At 44.1% G+C, this 19,257-nt stretch overlaps 1 protein-coding gene across 1 annotated transcript in view; it reads right to left on the bottom strand.

Annotated features, from left to right (window-relative positions):
- Positions 1-1,016: 1,016 nt before the first annotated feature.
- Positions 1,017-19,257, bottom strand: part of LOC308295695 (transmembrane protein 132B) — a gene marked incomplete at both ends in the record, with an annotated part of 319,995 nt that continues 301,754 nt past the window's right edge. Inside the window, 7 exons of the mRNA XM_080738744.1 lie at positions 1,017-1,514; positions 2,368-2,488; positions 3,848-4,137; positions 5,749-6,072; positions 6,520-6,648; positions 14,591-14,722; positions 16,731-16,793. Of these exons, the coding sequence (XP_080594870.1) occupies positions 1,017-1,514; positions 2,368-2,488; positions 3,848-4,137; positions 5,749-6,072; positions 6,520-6,648; positions 14,591-14,722; positions 16,731-16,793 (1,557 nt within the window). The remainder of the gene's footprint in view (positions 1,515-2,367; positions 2,489-3,847; positions 4,138-5,748; positions 6,073-6,519; positions 6,649-14,590; positions 14,723-16,730; positions 16,794-19,257) is intronic.

Below are 19,257 nucleotides of genomic sequence, written 5' to 3'. Positions count from 1 at the left end.
GAGTATAGATTGTCCATTGTCCAGCGCATATTTTCAGCTCCCTCAGACAACTCTGTGAAATGATTCTCTCAGCAGTTGGGCAGTTGAAATACATCTTGTGTAACATTATCCCATTTTCTTTTTCACGGTACAATAGTGGGAAAAGTCTCCTTTGAATATATTCAAAAATGTTGCTTCAAAGAAATTGTGGCGCTTCATTATATGACACAATGGCTAACAGTAACTCAAATGGCAGCCACAGCCAAGGGCTAACTGGCAGAAAGTAAATGATTGCATTGTTAAAAGAATAAGATAAGAAAAATTACTTTTAGTAGTCTAGCACAAGGTATGAAATAAATTCCAAATCGATATCCTGCCCACCAACTCACTTACATCGTTACATCGGCAAAAAAAGATAAAGAAAAAAGGTATATGTACTTTTAGGAAAAGGTATCCGTTAACTGAATTTAGCTGGTGGTTTGAGACACCACAATTATCACTCATAACAAATACATTCTTTATTACTTTTAGAATGTTATTGCCATAACAAATAATTTCACATTATATAGTAAATATAAATATTTCATATAAATGAATCATTTTTTTAAATGTTTTTCACTTTGTTACCATTGACTTACGTTTGAGCTAAGTGATTCTAGGATTTGGCTTTCAGTTGGAAGTCTAAAGCCTGGTCCAGTAATCACGCACCAGAAATAGCAGACCTACAAGTACCTCAACGCGTCCCATTGTGACACGTATGAGCTTGCAGATGGGCTATTTTCGGCGCACAACACTGGAGAAAAACTACGTACAAACTGGCTAAAGCCTTCGATGAAAGCCACACACACGCACAAATTAAACATTCATCTCCCCTCCGTTTTCATCGACTAATCTTCTCTGACCTGTGGTTTCCTTCTCCCCGTCTCGTTTCCCTCTCCCGCCGTCCACTCCAAAGGCATTACAGGTGAGCTGTATTCATTTGTCCATCTTTCTTCTTCCCCCCTCCATCTCTACCAGGGTCCCTTGATTCCCTCCGATCACAGATTGTCTTGTAGTCTCTCCATATAGGTTCTGATTTCCGACTGGCCCAGGTCCATATCCTGACAAACCCACTTGATGTCGTCCTCGCTCCCGTTGGCCACCGGCACCGACGAGTTGCCGTACGGCCCGCCACCTCCTCCTCCGCCGCCGTCGTCATTGGGCAGAACCGTGGCGAAGGACGTGAACTTGACCCGCTTGCGCTTGTTGGCGGTACCTCTGGGGGAGCCACCGAGCGGCTCCGAGCTGCCACCGCAGCTTGAGTCCTTGCCGCGATCCATAGGGATCCCCGAGAGGCACTGGCGTGACTCGACGGGGACCGAACGGGGCAAGGTCTGCCCGTGGGGGGAAGGTCTCCCCATCCCCATCCCCATGCCCATGCCCATCCCCATCACCATGGCGTTCCCGGCTCCGTTCAGCAGACACTTGCTCTCCTCGTAGGCGCCCTCGCTGCGGTCGATGGCGGTGGTGCACTCGTCCAGCGGCGGCAGCGGGCCCTGGCAGTGGGGATGCAAATTGTCGGTTAATTCATTAATTTTAAAGTTAATAACCTTAACCTTATAGCTTTATCATAGTTCAAACAGAACATTGTTGTCCGAAACAAAAAATGAGTGCAGAAACATAATTAACTTGATGTGTAGCCTATAACATTAAAGAGTGTCAACGAGCTTCAGCTGGACACCGAGACATAAATTCGGGACTGGGACATGAATTTGGCCCTGGCATCTCTGCCCAGACCGGCCCACTACAACCGGCGCAAACCGAACATACCGCTGCCTCGATGCCCACAACGCGTCGAGGCAGCGACACGTTGTGGGCTTGTATCAGCCCTTGTATATTTGGGTGGGACTCCTGGGCCACAGTAGCCTGTGATTGGGCTAGTATTCAGATGATAGACAAGCCACTGGACCAATCATGTCATGTCTCTCTGTTCTGTGGTCCGGTGCTACTGAAGGATTGGCCCTATCCACTTAGTGGCCGCCCAGCATAAAATCACTGTAACTATCCTAAAATGGTTATGACTATAACTATATTGTATAGTCGGCCCACCGGGCATATGCCCAGTATGCCAGATGCCCAGCCCACCCCTGAGGCAGGCAGGCAGGCACGCAGGCACGCACGCACGCACGCGCACACACGCACGCACGCACGCACGCACGCACGCACGCACGCACACACACACACACACACACACACACACACACACACACACACACACACACACACACACACACACACACACACACACACACACACACACACACACACACACACACACACTTCCCCTCTACAGTTAATTTAATAACGTCAATGAATGGATTTTAGATCACTTGTTAACACATACTGTACCTGGCAGTGGTCTGCGTGCTCTGCCAGGAGCTCCGCCTCGTTGCCCAGCCACACCCAGTCGTGGGCGTGGTTCATGTTGCCTCCACCCGCCTCCAGCACTGGCAGCTGCTTGTGACGGTACCTGCATGATGGTGGTGGGAAAAGGGTTACATTTTTAATAGTAAAAGTAAAGTAAAAGTATCAACACAGCAACATAGATATACTCTGCTACAAGTAAAATCCAGAATTCATTCATTTAACTTGAGTCAAAAGTAGAAAAGTATGTATGTTGGTATCAAAATGTACTTCAAGTTCTAAAAGTAGAAAGTACTCATTATGCGTTTCACAGATCGCAACGCATTGTGAGCTTGTAAATTGTCTATTTTCAAATAGCCGTGGATTATGTATGTTTTGTAATGATAATGAAAATCTACAAAGTAACTAACTCAAATTTTCAAATAAATGTAGTGGAGTAAAAGTACAATATTTGGATCCAATATGTAGTGGAGTAGAAGTGCAAGTATTGGAAATTGGAAATACTCAAGTAAAGTACAAATACCTCTACTTTAAGTACTACTCAAGTAAATCTACTAAGTTACTTTACACCACTATCTGCATGATGAAATAAATGCAAAAGCCGTCAAGCTCCCACAGGCGAAAAGAGTTTTTTATTTTAATTTTTTTCTAGACAACAAATTTGCAAGTTATTTGCACAATCATCGACTGTGAAAATAAGCAAATTGCAAGCCTCGCTATTGTGACCTGTTTCCACACTGTTGCAGCAGAGAAGACTTAAACTTTATTTACTGGAGCGATTCCCAATGTTTTTTTATCCTTCTTAAGTCCATTTAGGCCATATTCTATTCTCGTAGGATGGATAGCGAAAATAGACGACTTACAAGCTCATGCAATGCGAGTAGGCCTATTTTCATTATTTTAGAAACTCTGAAACATTTTTTTAACAATCTGAAACTAAATGTGCCTCACAATGATGTTACATGTGGGAGTGAGCTATGATATTGGTGCAACTGCCGCCAAACAGTGATCTACTGCAGTGGTTCTCAACCTGTGGTCCGGGGACCACCAGTGGTACTTGAGGGAGTTCCAGGTGGTCGATGGAGAGTTGGTAACCAAATGAGAGTGTCTTGAGAGTGTAAAATGAAACCAAATGATTTGGTTTCAATTCACACTCTCAAGAGTCAAATCATTGTTAAACATCAGCATTACTTAATTTACAAGAAGTCTACGCAGTTAGAGAATGTAGAAGAATTGTTATTTTGGTCAACTTTGCCTGTTATCTCTCCTATTGGTACCAACATCAACACAGCATGGAATTGTGGACAGAATCTCATCGATCGACAACAAAATATTCTACGTTTTGTGACTGAGAGGCTAAATCTCATCAAACGGTGATCCATGGCTCAAATGCCCCAATAAATAAACAACAGACCTTGATGTGGGAAAGGTTGAAAAACCACTGAAATCCACTGAAACGGTATACCTGAAGGCGAAGCTGATGCAGTTGATGAGGAACACCAGTATGGCCAGACAGAACACGCCCAGCAGGGCGTACATCCCGATCTCCAGGTCCGTCAGGCCTCGAGGAGTCTGGGACAGGTCGCTCTCCCCAGCCCCGGGCACCTCCACCTGGGCAGGGTAGCTGCTGTAGTCGCCGGCCTGGCTGGAGCCTCCGCTGCCACGACTGCTGCTGCTGCTGCTGCTGCCACCCCCACCGGCAGCCTTGCTGCCCGACGCACGGTGCGTCACCGTGGTCTTGGTCGTGGTGCTGACCTGCAGGACAGAGTGGAGAGGACACCACGATGACGCCAAAGCAGAGCAGCTTCCCCACGCACCGTGTGCTGCGCTGCGAGCTTGTAGATCTGTTTTTTTATCTTTTCATATATATATCCACAAGTTTCCGCGGGAGTTTACTGGAGACTATCCGAACCAAACTTCCGGGTTTAACAGCAGACATACAAGCTCACGTCGCGTCGCAGATGCAACCCGTTGAGAGCTTGTAAATCGGCGCCGGAAGATCGATGCAAACGTTTGCGCAATGCACTATGGGGCGTAGGAAACTCGTGGATATATATATATATATATATATATATATATATATATATAGAAGACATTTGTAGAATCGGGTCAAAAATACAATATAAGAAATATAAATGGCCTAAGACTTGCACAAATGTTCAAGATTTTTCAAAAATAGCAGATCTACATGCTCGCTGCGCGGCACCCTGTGAGCTTGTATATCTGCAATGTTTTAATAGTTAAAGCATGTCAATAATGGTTAAAGTAATAATGCGTAATAATGCGTTCCAGATCTTAATGGGTTAAAGTTTCCCTACAGTAAAATGTTTCATTTCAATAATGTAAAAAATAAATACAAACATTCAAAAGGATTTCAGCAATGTTTAATGAAAATAGTGTAAATATCATAGCTGCAAGCTCATAAATTGTCACATCTCGATACTACATTTGCACAAGATGTTTTGATTAATTCATAATGTGTGGAAAGGTTTGGGAACCCCTGTGTTAAAGTCATGTTTCATTTACTATTTATACTCCAAACCCAGGTCAGTTCTTAGATCTCTACTTTACTACCAATTACTTTGCTTTATTATGCTTTTGCTTTATTTTATGAGGGCTGCTCACTATATATACTGCAGGCGTTCTGTGTTGTACCGATGAAGTGCATTTATGGTTTTTGTTTTGTTATTAATATTCCTTATTACAGTTGTTCTTCTTTACAATAAAGGATACAGGCCAATCTATTGTCTGTACATAACCACACAAAGGATGTCTGCTGTCTGTGGTCGCATTTTGACAATATTGTTTGGATTTCTCTATCACAGTTTCTTTCATGCACTCTACTGATTCTCAGGGGCCATCGCTATGCTCGCTTGTGGTGGACATTTTGGTCAAAATTCGATTCAAAATTAAATATTTGACATGCAGTAATTGGGTCTTTTGATCAAATTAACAACATTATATAATGGTGTGTAAAAACTGAATCTAGAATTTGCCACCGACCAGGCCAAGTCTTTCCACGGACACATTATTTTGTCCGCGTACGGACACATTGATGACCCATGACTCATTCTCTGTGAATACTTATTTCACTCACATTTTCCATCCATCCATCCATCCATCCATCCATCCATCCATCCATCCATCCATCCATCCATCGCATTGTGAGCTTGTAAACCCGGCTTTTATACTTTTACTTAAATACTTTTACATAGTTGCATATTAAAACTATACCTGGGGAATCGATTAGACTAATGTTAACTCCATAGACACATACAGTACAAAACAGAAAAAGTACAAAACTATGGCACCACATCTTTAAGTAAAGAATTGGAGTACTTTTTTTCCCCCACTGTCCATCAGTACCTTCCTCATGGCTCCCTCCTCTCTGTCTGAAGCAGAGTTGTTGTGTTTACGGCCTCCTTCCTCCTTCCCTGCAGCCTTGTTCCTCTGCTCCTCAGTGCTGTTGTCGGTGCCCGCTCCTCCTTCTCCTCCTTCTCCCTCCTCCTGTCCTCCTCCTCCTCCCTTCTCCTCGCTCCACGCTCCGAACTTCACGCGGACGTTCCCCACTCCGGACGCCAGCACGCTCTTCCTCTTGGACTTCTGGCAGGTCTCGGAGATGACCATCTCCACGCGGACCAGCGGCCCCTGGCCCTCGTTCTCCGCCACCACGGACGGCCAGCGCTGCTCCTGGAAAAACGTAAAGAAAACAAGATTGGAATTGGGACGCTGTGAAAATTGCAGCTTATGAATGGGATTCTGACTTAGAGGCCTTGCCGATGGTATAGCAGCAATAGCGCCGTCCCAGTGGCTACTCAGCCAAGCACATGCACCAAATGTCTGAACCTCTAGTTCCTCTCGTACTGAGACAGGATAACCACTGCACCAACACAAGTGGAGAGGGCCAATCCTTCAGTATAGCACCGGCCCACAGAACAGAGAGACATCACATGAGAGGCCCATCGGCTTGTCTATCATCTGGATACTGGCCTATTAGCCCAATCACGGGCTGCTGTAGCCCAGGAGGAGTCCCACCCGAACATATAACAGTTGATACGTGTTGTTGGCTTGTAGATCTACAGTAGGTGTGTCCGGGAGGTTTGTCAGTAGACTTCTAAATACTTCACAGGGCCGTACCTGATTGTTAGTAGAGATGACGCTCTCGTCCAGTGAGATGGCCGACAGGAGGAAGTCCTTGGGGTCGTAGATGTCCAGAGGCGTCACCGAACCATCGCTGTACTGGATCCACGCACTGATGGCTGCCTCCTGATAGACCGGGGGGGGGGCAAAGAGATACAGAGAGAAAGAGACAGAGACCAAGACGAGGGGTTAGGCCCATGACAAATTGGCCCAAAATGGAACCCCATCGCGATGTAGTTAAAATACTTTTCAAAGTGTGTAATATTGTGTAGGGTCAACATTCCAGAGCAATGGAGAGTGTGGAAAAGAGGTGAAGAAACGAGTGCAAGCAGGTTGGAAAGGGTGGAGAAAAGAGTAAGGGGTGATGTGTGATAGGAGAGTATCAGAAAGAATGAAAGGGAAGACGATGTTGAGACCAGCTATGTTGTACGGTTCAGAGACAGTCGCACTGAGGAAAAGACATGAAGCAGAGTTGGAGGTAGCCGAGACTAAAATGTTGAGGTTCTCTCTGGGAGTAACAAGGATGGATAGGATCAGGAACAAATACATTAGAGGGACAGCGCATGTTTTGGAGATAAAGCCAGAGAGGCCAGACTGAGATGGTTTGGACATGTACAGAGGAGGGATAGTGAGTATATCAGTAGGATGCTGAGGTTGGAACTTCCAGGCAGGAAGAGGAAGACCAAAGAGGAGATTTATGGATGTTGTGAAAGAGGACATGAAGTTAGTCGGTGTGAAAGAAGAGGAGGCAGAGGACAGGGTGAGATGGAGGCAGATGATTTGTTGTGGCGACTCTTGAAGGGAACAGCCCGGAAGGAAAAGAAGATATTGTGATATTATGAAACAAAAATATCAAAAATATCAGACATTCCTAAGAGGAAACGCACATATTTAATTCAGTCTGAGCAGAACCAGAGACAAAACGTATCCCCACAAGCAAATGACAATTAATGACCGCATGCAGGGCTGACACTAACAGTGATTTTCAGTGTATGATCATGCCAGAGTTGGACTTGGTGAGAGACTCTTTTTCCATGGACAAAACGCCTGACGGCTCTTTGGTGCTGTATGGTGGTAGGGTGACCATACGTCCTCTTTTGCCCGGACATGTCCTCTTTTAGGGGGCTGTCCGGCCTGTCCGGGGGGGTTTTATAAATTCTTTCAAATGTCCGGGGTTTCGCGCATATCACAGTTAAAGCACGAGCATTTACAATGCACGTTTAATGGTTCGTTTGGAAACACACTGTGAGAGGCGGGTTTCCACCCCTAACCCCGGAACGTGTATTATTCATACTACTCTCTGCCTGCGCTGCGATCCCTCCCTCACGTGTATCAAAACAGCGGCGCAGTTCGGCCAGTGGAGACGCCCCTCTCGTTCCCCACTGGCCGAACTGCGCTGCTGTTTTGATACACGCCCCTCCCTCAGCCTGTCTCGCTTTCAGATCAGAGGCAGAGCAGCGCGAGCTCGGCAGTCGGCAGCATCGCGCTGCTAAAAAAAAGCCAAACGAATGAACTGCAAACGCAATTAATGCTGTTTCACTGATGAAATGCACACAAAGTTCCAGTGACCAACAATGAGAAGCAGAGCGTTCTGCCAGCAAAGCTGGTACTCTTCTGTGTCTTTTTAGGCATTTACAAATAAAAATTCTTCTGCTTCAAGCCAATATCAACACTGCAAAGTAGTCTACAAGACATTCTGTGCGAGGTGAGAGCTCTTCCGCTAACTAAATTGACAGAATCTTTTGTACAACCTTGTAAAGCAGAACGGCGATTTGGGTTACCTCTCGTTACAAAGCTGAACGTTCATACAGGAGTCAAAAGGCATAGGCTACTTTATCAGTGGATCTCATTCTCTAGCCTATAGATTTGTAAAGGGTCCAATTGGAACCCCCTCAAAAATGAATACATAACTAATAACATAATTGAGCTGTAAACTAGTACTATAAATTATTTTGGGAAAAAAAGAAAAGAAAAAAAGATATATATATGTGTGTGTGTGTGTGTGTGTGTGTGCGTGCGTGCGTGCGTGCGTGCGTGCGCGCGTGCGTGTGTGTCCTCTTTTTGGATTTTCAGAATATGGTCACCCTATATGGTGGTACTTGACACTCATGAACAAAGGTACTCCGTAATGAGACACTAAAGCATGCCCTCATTATAATGACCAATAATTGAATTGCATTTGTTGACCAGACATGTACACACTAAAGACCAGACTTTTTGCCACATTGTAGAAGACAAATGGTATTGGCAGGCACCAAAATATCCCCTTAAAGTCACATTAACAGCAACATGAATAACATTATAGCTGAAGTCAAACGATTTTAGGATAAGTATGTTTATATCATGATTCCAAAAGGTCATGTTTGGGGACAAGGGCAATTATGCAATTATTATTATTATCTCCATTTTAAATCAGATAGTTTATTTATCTCTCTCACACAAACACATTTAACATAGTTATTTGCGTTCACATTTAACAAGAGATTCTTGAACACAAACATGCACACTTGGGAAACATATCAACAACAATATTTCAGGACACAGATCATGGGTACAGATAGCATCCTTCAATATAACACTGTGTTAGGTCTACATGCTTGTGAACTGCACTCTCTCTCTGCCCATCATTCAGATGAAGACAAATTCTTAGAGACGACGCAGAATGCTTTTGTAAACCTTCCTCTCTCAAGGAGCTAGCCTAAGGCAACAGAACCCTGCAGCAGTCAGACTATAGCTCTATATTTTCCTCCGCTTTGTCTTTAAGTGGACTTTTACCACTTATACCACCGCTGATTTCCCCTGGTAAAAAGCCTGGGTTTGCCTTTAATCAGAACACAGGGAGGATTGTGGAGGTAAGTAACACAGCACTCCTCAACAAAAGTAATTACTGGACAACATTAAGAACAACAATTTATCTCCCTCTCTCTCCTCCTCTGCCCCACAGTACGTCTCTTTTTACTATCTGCCTCTTCATTTCCTCTCCTTGGGTACTTTCCCTCTCTCTCTCTCTCTCTCTCTCTCTCTCTCTCTCTCTCTCTCTCTCTCTCTCTCTCTCTCTCTCTCTCTCTCTCACCTCTGTATCTCCCTCTCTCCACTTCTTCCCTCCTTTCCCTATAGGCAACAACAACAATGCAAACGGGAGAACGGAGAAGCGGCCGAGTTGGGAAATGAAGGCTCGGTCGAGAGAGAGAGAGAGAGAGAGAGCGAGAGAAGAAATATCTCCTTTAATCGTAATGAGCTGCTCTCAGTCCAATTAGCCCTTCGATGGAGAGAATGATAAACTGTAAGTGGGGAGAGATGGAGGGAGAGAGGGGGGGGGGGGGGGGGGTATAGGCCTAATAACGTATGGCCATGATCAGATAAAAAGAGAGAGATGGTTCGAGACAGATCGAGGCTTATGGGTATGTGTGGGATTGTATGATGGATTAAGAAAATAGAGAGAGAGAGAGAGAGAGAGAGGATGCAACACTGTTGCAACCCAGAATGTAGCGATGGTCTGACATCATGCATGGGCATTCGTCAGTGGTGTAAAGTAACCTAATTTACTTAAGTACTGTACTTAAAGGAGAGAAGTTGGACATGGAACTTTCAACATGGAACTGTGTCATTAATGACACAGTTAATGGGGGGGGGGGGGTATGAAAATGAGTGGTACTCCCCTTTAAGTACAATTTTTTTGGGTATTTACAGTATACTTAATCTGAGTTCCCAGAAGTTATTCTCGCCACTAGAGGGGCGAGAAGAACTTCTGGGCAGAAACCATTATATCTCTGGGCTGGAACTATATATATGTCACAAGACATATGAAGACATATATGAAAATGAGTGGTACTCCCCTTTAAGTACAATTTTTTGGGGTATTTACAGTATACTTAATCTGAGTTCCCAGAAGTTATTCTCGCCACTAGAGGGGCGAGAAGAACTTCTGGGCAGAAACCATTATATCTCTGACTCTGGGCCGGAACTATATATATGTCGCAAGACAAATTTCAGTGTGAACTGACAATAAAGTACTATATCATATATCATATATATCATATCATATCATATCATATCATATCATATATCATATCATATCATATCATCTAAAAAAAAACACGTATCGAGGCAAATGCTCCAAGACTACAGTATACTTTACTTGACTGTTTCCAATTTCCAATACTTACATATCGGATCAAAATGTTGTACTTTTACTCCACTAATTATTTGTCAACTTTAGCTACTATAGTTACTTTGAAGATTTTGATTGTTATTACTACATAACAATACATTAGCCACTTCAGCACTATTTATCTTTTGGCCATTTGAAAATAGCCGATCCACAAGCTCACAATGTGTCGCGATGCAACGCATTGTGAGCTTGTAGATCTGCTATTTTCAGATTTGTATGAAAACTTGAAATGGGACATTCTGCATAATGAGTACTTTCACTGTTGGTACATTAATACATTTTGATGTCGATACGTTTGTACTTTTACTCAAGTACATTTTTTATCACTAATTTTAATCACAATTTGAGTACTTTTTCCACCACTGGCATTCGTTTTGGCAAGCCGACGGTAACCAGAACCAGTCAAGATTAGCTCCTAACGTGATTTTGGTCACTAGATACTTTGTACAATTTGATTCTTAGATTCAGATTCAGAGAGAGAGAGAGAGAGAGAGAGAGAGAGAGAGAGAGAGAGAGTTGTACTCGTCTGTATATTAGAGCGTGCACGTGTGTGGCAGCGTGCACCTGTGTAATTTTGGCCCACCTCTGCATTGCAGCAAACCTATAATTGTGTGTGTGTGTGTGTGTGTGTGTGTGTGTGTGTGTGTGTGTGTGTGTGTGTGTGTGTGTGTGTGTGTGCGTGTGCGTGTGTGTGTGTGTGCGTGAGTGCGTGGTGGGGGGGTTCGGTTGCCATTACGTGGGTGGGATTTGCACACAGAGCCTTTCACGGTTAAATCACTTTGGGTTGTTCTGTATCCAGCTGTATCCAGTTAGCAGTTCCAAAGGCGTCAGATTAGCAGAGTTCCGTCGCTAAAATCCTTCTCTCCGCCTACGTGTGTTATCCTGAGCTTCGCGGCCAAGGCGGATGAGAACGTCCATCAAAACCCAGCACGTTCCAACTTCCATGCAGACTGTGTACTGCACACTCCACTTGAATCGCTTTAACCATTATTTTATGCTTTAGCTATCAAAAAATAGCGATATACAAGCCTGTAGATCTGCTATTTTTGACCCGATTCTATAAACATCTACTAAATCCTTCTAAGGTTTTGAAAAGCATGTTTCTATGTCAGTGGTTCTCAAACTTTTTTATGACTCAAGGACCCCTAGATTTGTATGTATTTGGGCCGCCGACCCCATCTCAAAATATTATAGTATCAGGGACCCCCCCAGAAGCAAATATTTGAATTACAAATGTTTGCTTTAAAAAAGATATATTCAAAGTTTTGCAAATGATTCCACGACTTTTAAAAAATAGCAGATCTACAAGCTCGCAGCACGGCACTTTCCGTTCCGTTCTGTGAGCTTGTATGCTATTTGTATGCTATTTTTTTTTATAGATTAAGCCAGTGTTGGGCAAGTTACTTTTACAAAGTAATTAAATTAGTTAGTTATTAGTTACTCTCTGTAAAAGTAACTAGTTATGTTACTTTACTAAATTATAAAAGTAACTAGTTACTAGTTACTTTGCTTTAAAAAAGGCTACTCTTATTTTGAATTATTTTGCTCTGACCGAAAGTAAAACACGTAGCCTACTTTCCAAGGACTTACTACTGTAGGTTATCATTACTCAGATCATTAAATAATTACTCCAATTATGTACTTTTTCCTCTACTGGTTGTCGTGTCGTGTCATGTTAGCACAGTCTTGCGGAACGTGCACAGATACTGTACAGGAAACGAAGGGCGGAGAGAGGAGACATGCAAGATGAGACAGCGAGTCCAATTCAAACTGGGGTCGTCGCGGATCAGAAGGAACATATTGGTCCTAAATGCACCTAAAGAAATATGTACTGTAATACCTCACCTACATGCAAGGGTACATATATATTTACACTGTACAACCAATGGTCATTAAGACACAATTATACACAGGGTCAGATACTGTATGTGTGGAGTGTGGGGACGGATGGAATTGAGCATTCATGTCTTTCACATACTGTCAAATCCTGAATGTCATTTTAACTCTGAGAGTTAAAAGTTAATTTAACTTCAAGGCTCTCAGAGATACATTAACACATACAGTAAGGGTCAATTTGGTTATATTTGTATACTGTCATGCTATGTTCACACTGGCAGATACAAACGATAACAAGCTACAAATTAAAAGCTGCATACTGTATAATGTATGTCGCCGCAGTCACAGAGATGCTGTTTAATTAAAATTAAAAATGTAATTAAAGACAAGTTTGTTGAAGTCGTCAAGTGTCGGCAAGCAAGAAAAACATAAAGGGGAAAAAATACCATGGAATTGAACTAGTGGAGTAGTGGAAATAATGACCCCTCCCATTACAAGTAAGAATTGTGTGGAGAGCAAATGTGAGTGGAAACCATAGACTGTATAAAAGATATGGACAAAGCGACGCCATTGGTTTCTAATGAAACAATATAGGTCCTTGGCATGGGTGTCGCCATCATAGATTGAAATGCAAACAGAGGAGGCTATTGGCTGCCAACGGTCACGTGCAACCGCAGGGATCCATGGGAGAATGTGGTCGAAGCCTCCCGAAATACAGCACACGAAGAAGAACACAGCCGGCTGGTATCGGTTTAGTTGGCCACGCCCCCCCCCCCCCCCCCCCCCCCCCCCCGCAACTTTATCATCAATTTTAACATAAATGGGACCTTATTTTCACAAAACGCATATCATCGTGATTGAAAGGCAATTTTTAACTAGCGATAGGAACCATAAAGTATGTATGAAAGTGTTAATTAAGGTTAGAAAACGAAAGGGGGAAATGAATGGGGTCCAATGGAGAACAATTCTTTTTGCGATCGGCCGGGGGGGGGGGGGGGACAGCGCAACTAGCGGCCAACCATAGGAAGTTTTAGTCCCGTATTGGGCTCATTTTAAATCGGCGGAACTCTCCCCCTGGTGGAAACGCTTTGCAAGTGAAGTTGTAGCCAGCTCAACTTGGATTTGTATTGTCTTCATGTCGCTGACTTCCATTGAAAATGAATGATAGCCGGTCGCTTTGTGTACTACTAAATACTTCAATCAATCAATCAATCAATCAATCAATCAATCAATCAATCAGTGTGAAGGGTTCTTTAGGGTCCATTTGATTATCATTTGTATAGTAAGTAAAGTAACCATACCAGGGATCGAGCCCTGACCTCCCAGTGTCAGGACGGACACTCTACTAACCACATGGCCAATGAGCTGGTTATATATCATTTGTATACTAGTCTAAAATGAACGCTCAGGACTTTACGGTGTAGGAAGTCTGCACGCGGCTCATGTCATAAGACATGGCACAGAACTCCACGTAGTCAAAAGATCAACTTCTCGTAATTATTATGGAAATAATTTCTGTTTGGAAGTAGGTTAAAAACTGCGTCAGCAGACAGGTAAGCGATTTAAAACTTTAGCCCTGGCAGGCAGGCAGGCAGGCACTCACACACACACCACATGCACACTCATAATTGGAAACGGAAAACTGGAATAAGATAACGGCTGGTTATCTAACGCATGTTAGTTGTGCGGAATTACATTTCCAACTTCTATGATTACAACCTGGGGGATGCAATGGCTGTCTGCAGAGGCAGACATACCATGTGCTATAGATGCAGGTATGGCTACGTGCGCACATGCGTGCGTGCGTGCGTGTGTGTGTGTGTGTGTGTGTGAGTAGCGCTCGTCGAGTGACACATCCATAAACGCGATCCCTGTGTCTGCTGTGTTTGCTGGCGCGTGAATCCAGCGCGTGCCGTCGCAAAAGATGACATTTTAACTACTGTAATTTGCGACCCGGGGATATAATGTGCGGCCTGAGATGGAAGCTGTTTATGTGTTCCTTTGTGTGTGTGTGCGCGCGCGCGCGCGTGTGTGCGTGCATGCGTGTGTGTGCGAGCGTACCTGTTTGGCTGTGTGCAGCAGATCGGAGGCGGTGGCTGTTAGCTGGATGGCCTGATAGCTCCCTGGGCTGGCAGCAGTCATGCTGAGGGACAGCGAGGCCACCAATTGGACCCCCAGGTCTGTAATGGTCACCTGGACAGGAGGAAATGTCACACATTCAGAGAGCGTTAATTCAGTGGTTCTCAACCTGTGGGTCAGGACCCCCAGGGGGGTCCCCAAATGATTTTTTCTTTTTTTACTTTTTCTTTTTCTTTTTGTATTCTTTTTTTGGGGGGAGAGGGTTGAGTCCCCATGCATGCAGATGACAGTAAACTCATGATTTAAGGATTTAAGATCTAATACAAATGTGCCGTTTCAAGTCTTCAGGCTTTACTGCTCTTTTCCTGCACATGTCCTGCAAATGCACATTTTTTACCACAGGTTTCTTTCCTTGTTTTGCCTTTCTAATTTGTATGGAGAATGGAGTGGATGGAGAAACGCACAAATGGCAAGAAACCACTCCATTCCCATTGAAAAGAAGCATAGCTGATCTACAAGCTCAATGTTCTGCAAATCCACTGGAAATCTACCGCTTGAAGTTTTGAAATGGCACGTCTGTACCTAAAAAAAATATTAATGAAAAAAGGCCATTAGTGCATCAGAAGTAATGAACAAATAACACTATAAAGACATGGTCAAACGTTGGGCAAATTGTCAAATAACCTAAGAAAGAGACCACGCTTGGGACAATAGTCAATTTACATGCTCACAACGCGACGTCGTGAGCATGTAGATGTCGTACTTGAGTAAATGTACTTAAGTACAGTATACACTCTCCAGCACTGTGACACTGCACTGACTTCAATAAATCCAGCTAATGGAGCTGGTCCTGGAGTCGCTGGTCTCAGGCTATCAGGGCCACAGCTGCATTTCAAAGGTGTAATAACGCCACGCGTCTTGGACAAGCACATAAAACAGCCTTTTACTCTGCTTCTTTTTTCTTCTCTTTTAACAGCAATCCAAACAGCCTGCGCATGGCCGTCTCGCTTCATCATCTCACGTGGGGGGAGGGCAGGGTAACGACCTCGGGTAAAGTCCTCCTCCCGTTCCCGCCGCGCCCGTCGTCGCCATCTCACCTCGCCGTCTGACGCTGAAGCTCTCTCGTCGATGTCGCGACTTCATTGCCTCGCACACACATGTTTATTTCCTCACAAGCGACCGATGGCTGCTATGTAACGGTCTCCCGACCGACCGGCTGACAGACTTTGGAGAGGAGGTCTCACATTAAACCTCTTATGTGAGATGCTTGCTCGGGACCCCCCACCGCCCGTGTGCCTGATGGGCACGCACGCACGCACACACACACACACACACACACGCACGCACACACGCGCGCGCGCACACACATACACACACACACATCATGGCTCCCTTGACACGCCAGCGCCTGTCCCGGGTGGATAAGGATGCCAGCGGGAGGTAGTGGGGCTTTTATCATCTCTCCAGTGCCATTTGGCATTAACCGTACACCCTGCTGCTGCCGGCGTAGCCACAGGTTCATGCAGGTGATGCACTTTCTCATGTATTTATTTATTTATGTTTTTACCTCTTCTTTTTTTTAACTGTGGGCACTGGGGGTGTGATCTCTCCTCGCGTCATCAGCGCCCATACCCTAGGTGGGGTTGGCGAAAGGGCCGTTCTGTGTGGAGTTTGCATGTTCTCCCCGTTTGCTCTAGGGTAGGTATACCCTCACAAAAAACATGCTATAATGCCTCCCCCTGGCCAGCCGGGGCACCTGATGGAGGGGAAAGGATCATCTGATTTCCCGGTTGGACGTCCAACCGGGAAAGCTCCCCCTGTCAGGGGATAAGAAACAGCGTGCTCACTCCTCATGTACCGAAGGAAGCATGAGCTCAGTTCGGGGCCCTCCCCAGGTTGGCAGAGGGAAGGTAGCGGCCATGATTACAGCTTAGGCACCAGGTGAAAAATGGGTTAAAAAAAATAAATAAAAATAAATTGACAAATTAACGCATTATCGACAGGATATGACTGCATATGTGCTGCATTGCCAGTACACTGTTCCTCGGTCTGTTCCTGCATCGTCTTCCACTTAACCTTCGTACGTCCTATCATTTCCACCTCATCACATTGTTATTCCTACCTTGTCGTCAAGCACCGTGACGGTCTTCTCTGCCAGGATGGAGTCGGACAGAGGAGACAGAACCTGAAACGGAAAGACAGATGGCAATCAATACAGAGCTAAAGACGCAGCGCGTATGCTTCGCTCCTCGCTGAAGGACTGCCGAGACCGTTTAGGATCCCTGTCCGGAGTAAATTGAAGGCCCGCAGTGCCACTACAAACCGCACAGTACATAATACATAGTACAAATTGTATGTTTGTTTGTTTGTTTTTACTTTACTTTTCCATATATCTTAATACCTTATACTTCTATTCTACTACATCTCTGTGGAAAATGATTGTTTGTTTGTTTTTACTTTACTTTTCCATATATCTTAATACCTTATACTTCTATTCTACTACATCTCTGTGGAAAATGATGTACTTTTTTTTTCTGCTACAATTATTTGGCAGCTTTAGTTGCTTTGCAGATTTTGATTATAGTAATAAAACACATACATTAGCTGATTCCAGCATCTGTACAGGTCACGGTCCCTGCCATGACCTTATCATGGTGGAGCTTGAGGCAAGCGTGACGTGGCCTTGAGGCTATTGAAGCACTCTGCAAACTCCTAGGTCCAATTTTAGATTTTGCATCGTCATAAATATCATCAAGCTGACTTGCATTATTACCGTGGCTCAATCAGCTGCACAGGAATCTGTCTATTTAACTTACGTTTTCACCTGTATTGACCTACCGGCCTGAGTGCCTGCCTGCCCACCTACCCATCTGTCAGTCCGCTGTCTGTCTGTCTGTCTGTCTGTCTGTCTGTCTGTCTGTCTGTCTGTCTGTCTGTCTGTCTTTGTGCCCCTGTCTGATTGGTTCTGGGGTTCTGCACTTGGCTCCACCTTGCCAGACCCTAACATTCCACTGCTTTGTCTCTGTGCTGATGAAAGGTGTGTAGGTGTTGTTAAGATCGCTAGAGCGCTGATCCGAGGTGCCAGACGGTGAACATGGAAGAGCTGCGTTACACATGCAGGGAGAAGCTGTTGACAATGACAGCAGCCTGGTTGTACATGATTGAAATGTGGAATGTGTTGTGATGATTTTGTTTAGGAAATAAACTAAACTATACTAAACAGGGCAGTGGTTTTCAACCTTTTTCATATCAAGGTCCATTATTTATTCAGCACTTGAGCCATGGAGCACCATTAATGAGATTTAGCCTCTAAGACCCAAAACTTGCTGTATAGTTGTGGTTCCATGGGAGAGATAACAGGCAAATGTTGACCAAAACAACACATCTTCAACTCTTCTCTAATTGTGTAGACTTCTTGTAAATTAAGTAATGCATGATGTTTAACAATAATATTACATTTGAGAGCATACAACGAAACCAAATGGACTCTGAAGGGTCCATCTGGTTTCATTTTACGCTCTCAAGAGTTAAAGATCTGTAAGGGTCCATTCGGTTACCAACTCTTCCATCATTTCACTGGGGACCGCCTGGAACCCACTCAAGGACCACTGGTGGTCTCTGGACCACTGGTTGAGAACTACTGGTATAGGTAAGGGTTGCACAAACGCAACCCTTAAAGGACAACTTTAGTTTTTTACAACAAGGGTTCATATTTTAGATTGTAATTAAAGAATATAAAAGATGAGTGTTAAAATGATTTCATTTACTTCTTTCTATTGTTTTAGAGATTCTTATTTCAGTGGTTGGGGGCATGCGTACAAGTGGCTTAATATGTCATTTTACACAGAATAAGCCCATTCCCAAGATACAACGCAACCTTTCATGGTTGGATGTGACTTATAGGGGTTAGAAGTGTTACTGTAAATAGCAATAAAGAAACTTCTGGCTTATTGTGTCTAAAAAGACATATTTAGCCACTTGTACGCATGCCCCCATGCGTACGCATGCCCCACATTTTAGCACGGTAAACACGATAAAACCAAGCAAAGGAAAACATTTTAACACTCACTTTTTCTTTTCTTTAATTACAATCTAAAATATGAACCCTTGTTGTAAAAAACCAAAGTTGTCCTTTAAACCTGCAAATAACACCATAACCCCAACACTAATGCCAACAACCTCTAATCCTATCGCCCTCACCCTGAATGGTTTTACTCATTGGAATCTTCCCTCTAAAGATCTTTACTGGCCATGAAATTGACCCTTTCCCTCATGAGGACCAGAATAAAAGCCCTGATAAGGTTCTAAAGTTCTCCCGGTCTTTACTATCCTTGTATGGGATTGTTGTTGGTCCCCGCGTGAGTAGTAGTACACGCACGCACACACACACACACACACACACACGCGCGCACGCACCCACGCATGCACGTGTACACACAGACACGCCTGTAAAAGCATGACAACATTGGTTTTGTCCGGACAATACTGGTTAGGGAGGGGTCGTTTTTTATTGAGGGGTGTTACTGGAGAAAATGTATAAGCCCTTTTATAAAATGCAATGACCCTCCCTCTCAATTGGGGGAAAAATCAATGACCCTCCCCAAGCATTAAAATAAAAAAGATTGACCCTCCCCTACAACATGACATTT

This window comes from Nannobrachium achirus (genome assembly GCF_963921795.1).
Source record: "Nannobrachium achirus genome assembly, chromosome: 12".
Classification (NCBI taxonomy): domain Eukaryota; kingdom Metazoa; phylum Chordata; class Actinopteri; order Myctophiformes; family Myctophidae; genus Nannobrachium; species Nannobrachium achirus.
Note: the sequence above shows the minus strand (reverse complement) of the source record. Positions and strands in the feature narration are given on the sequence as shown.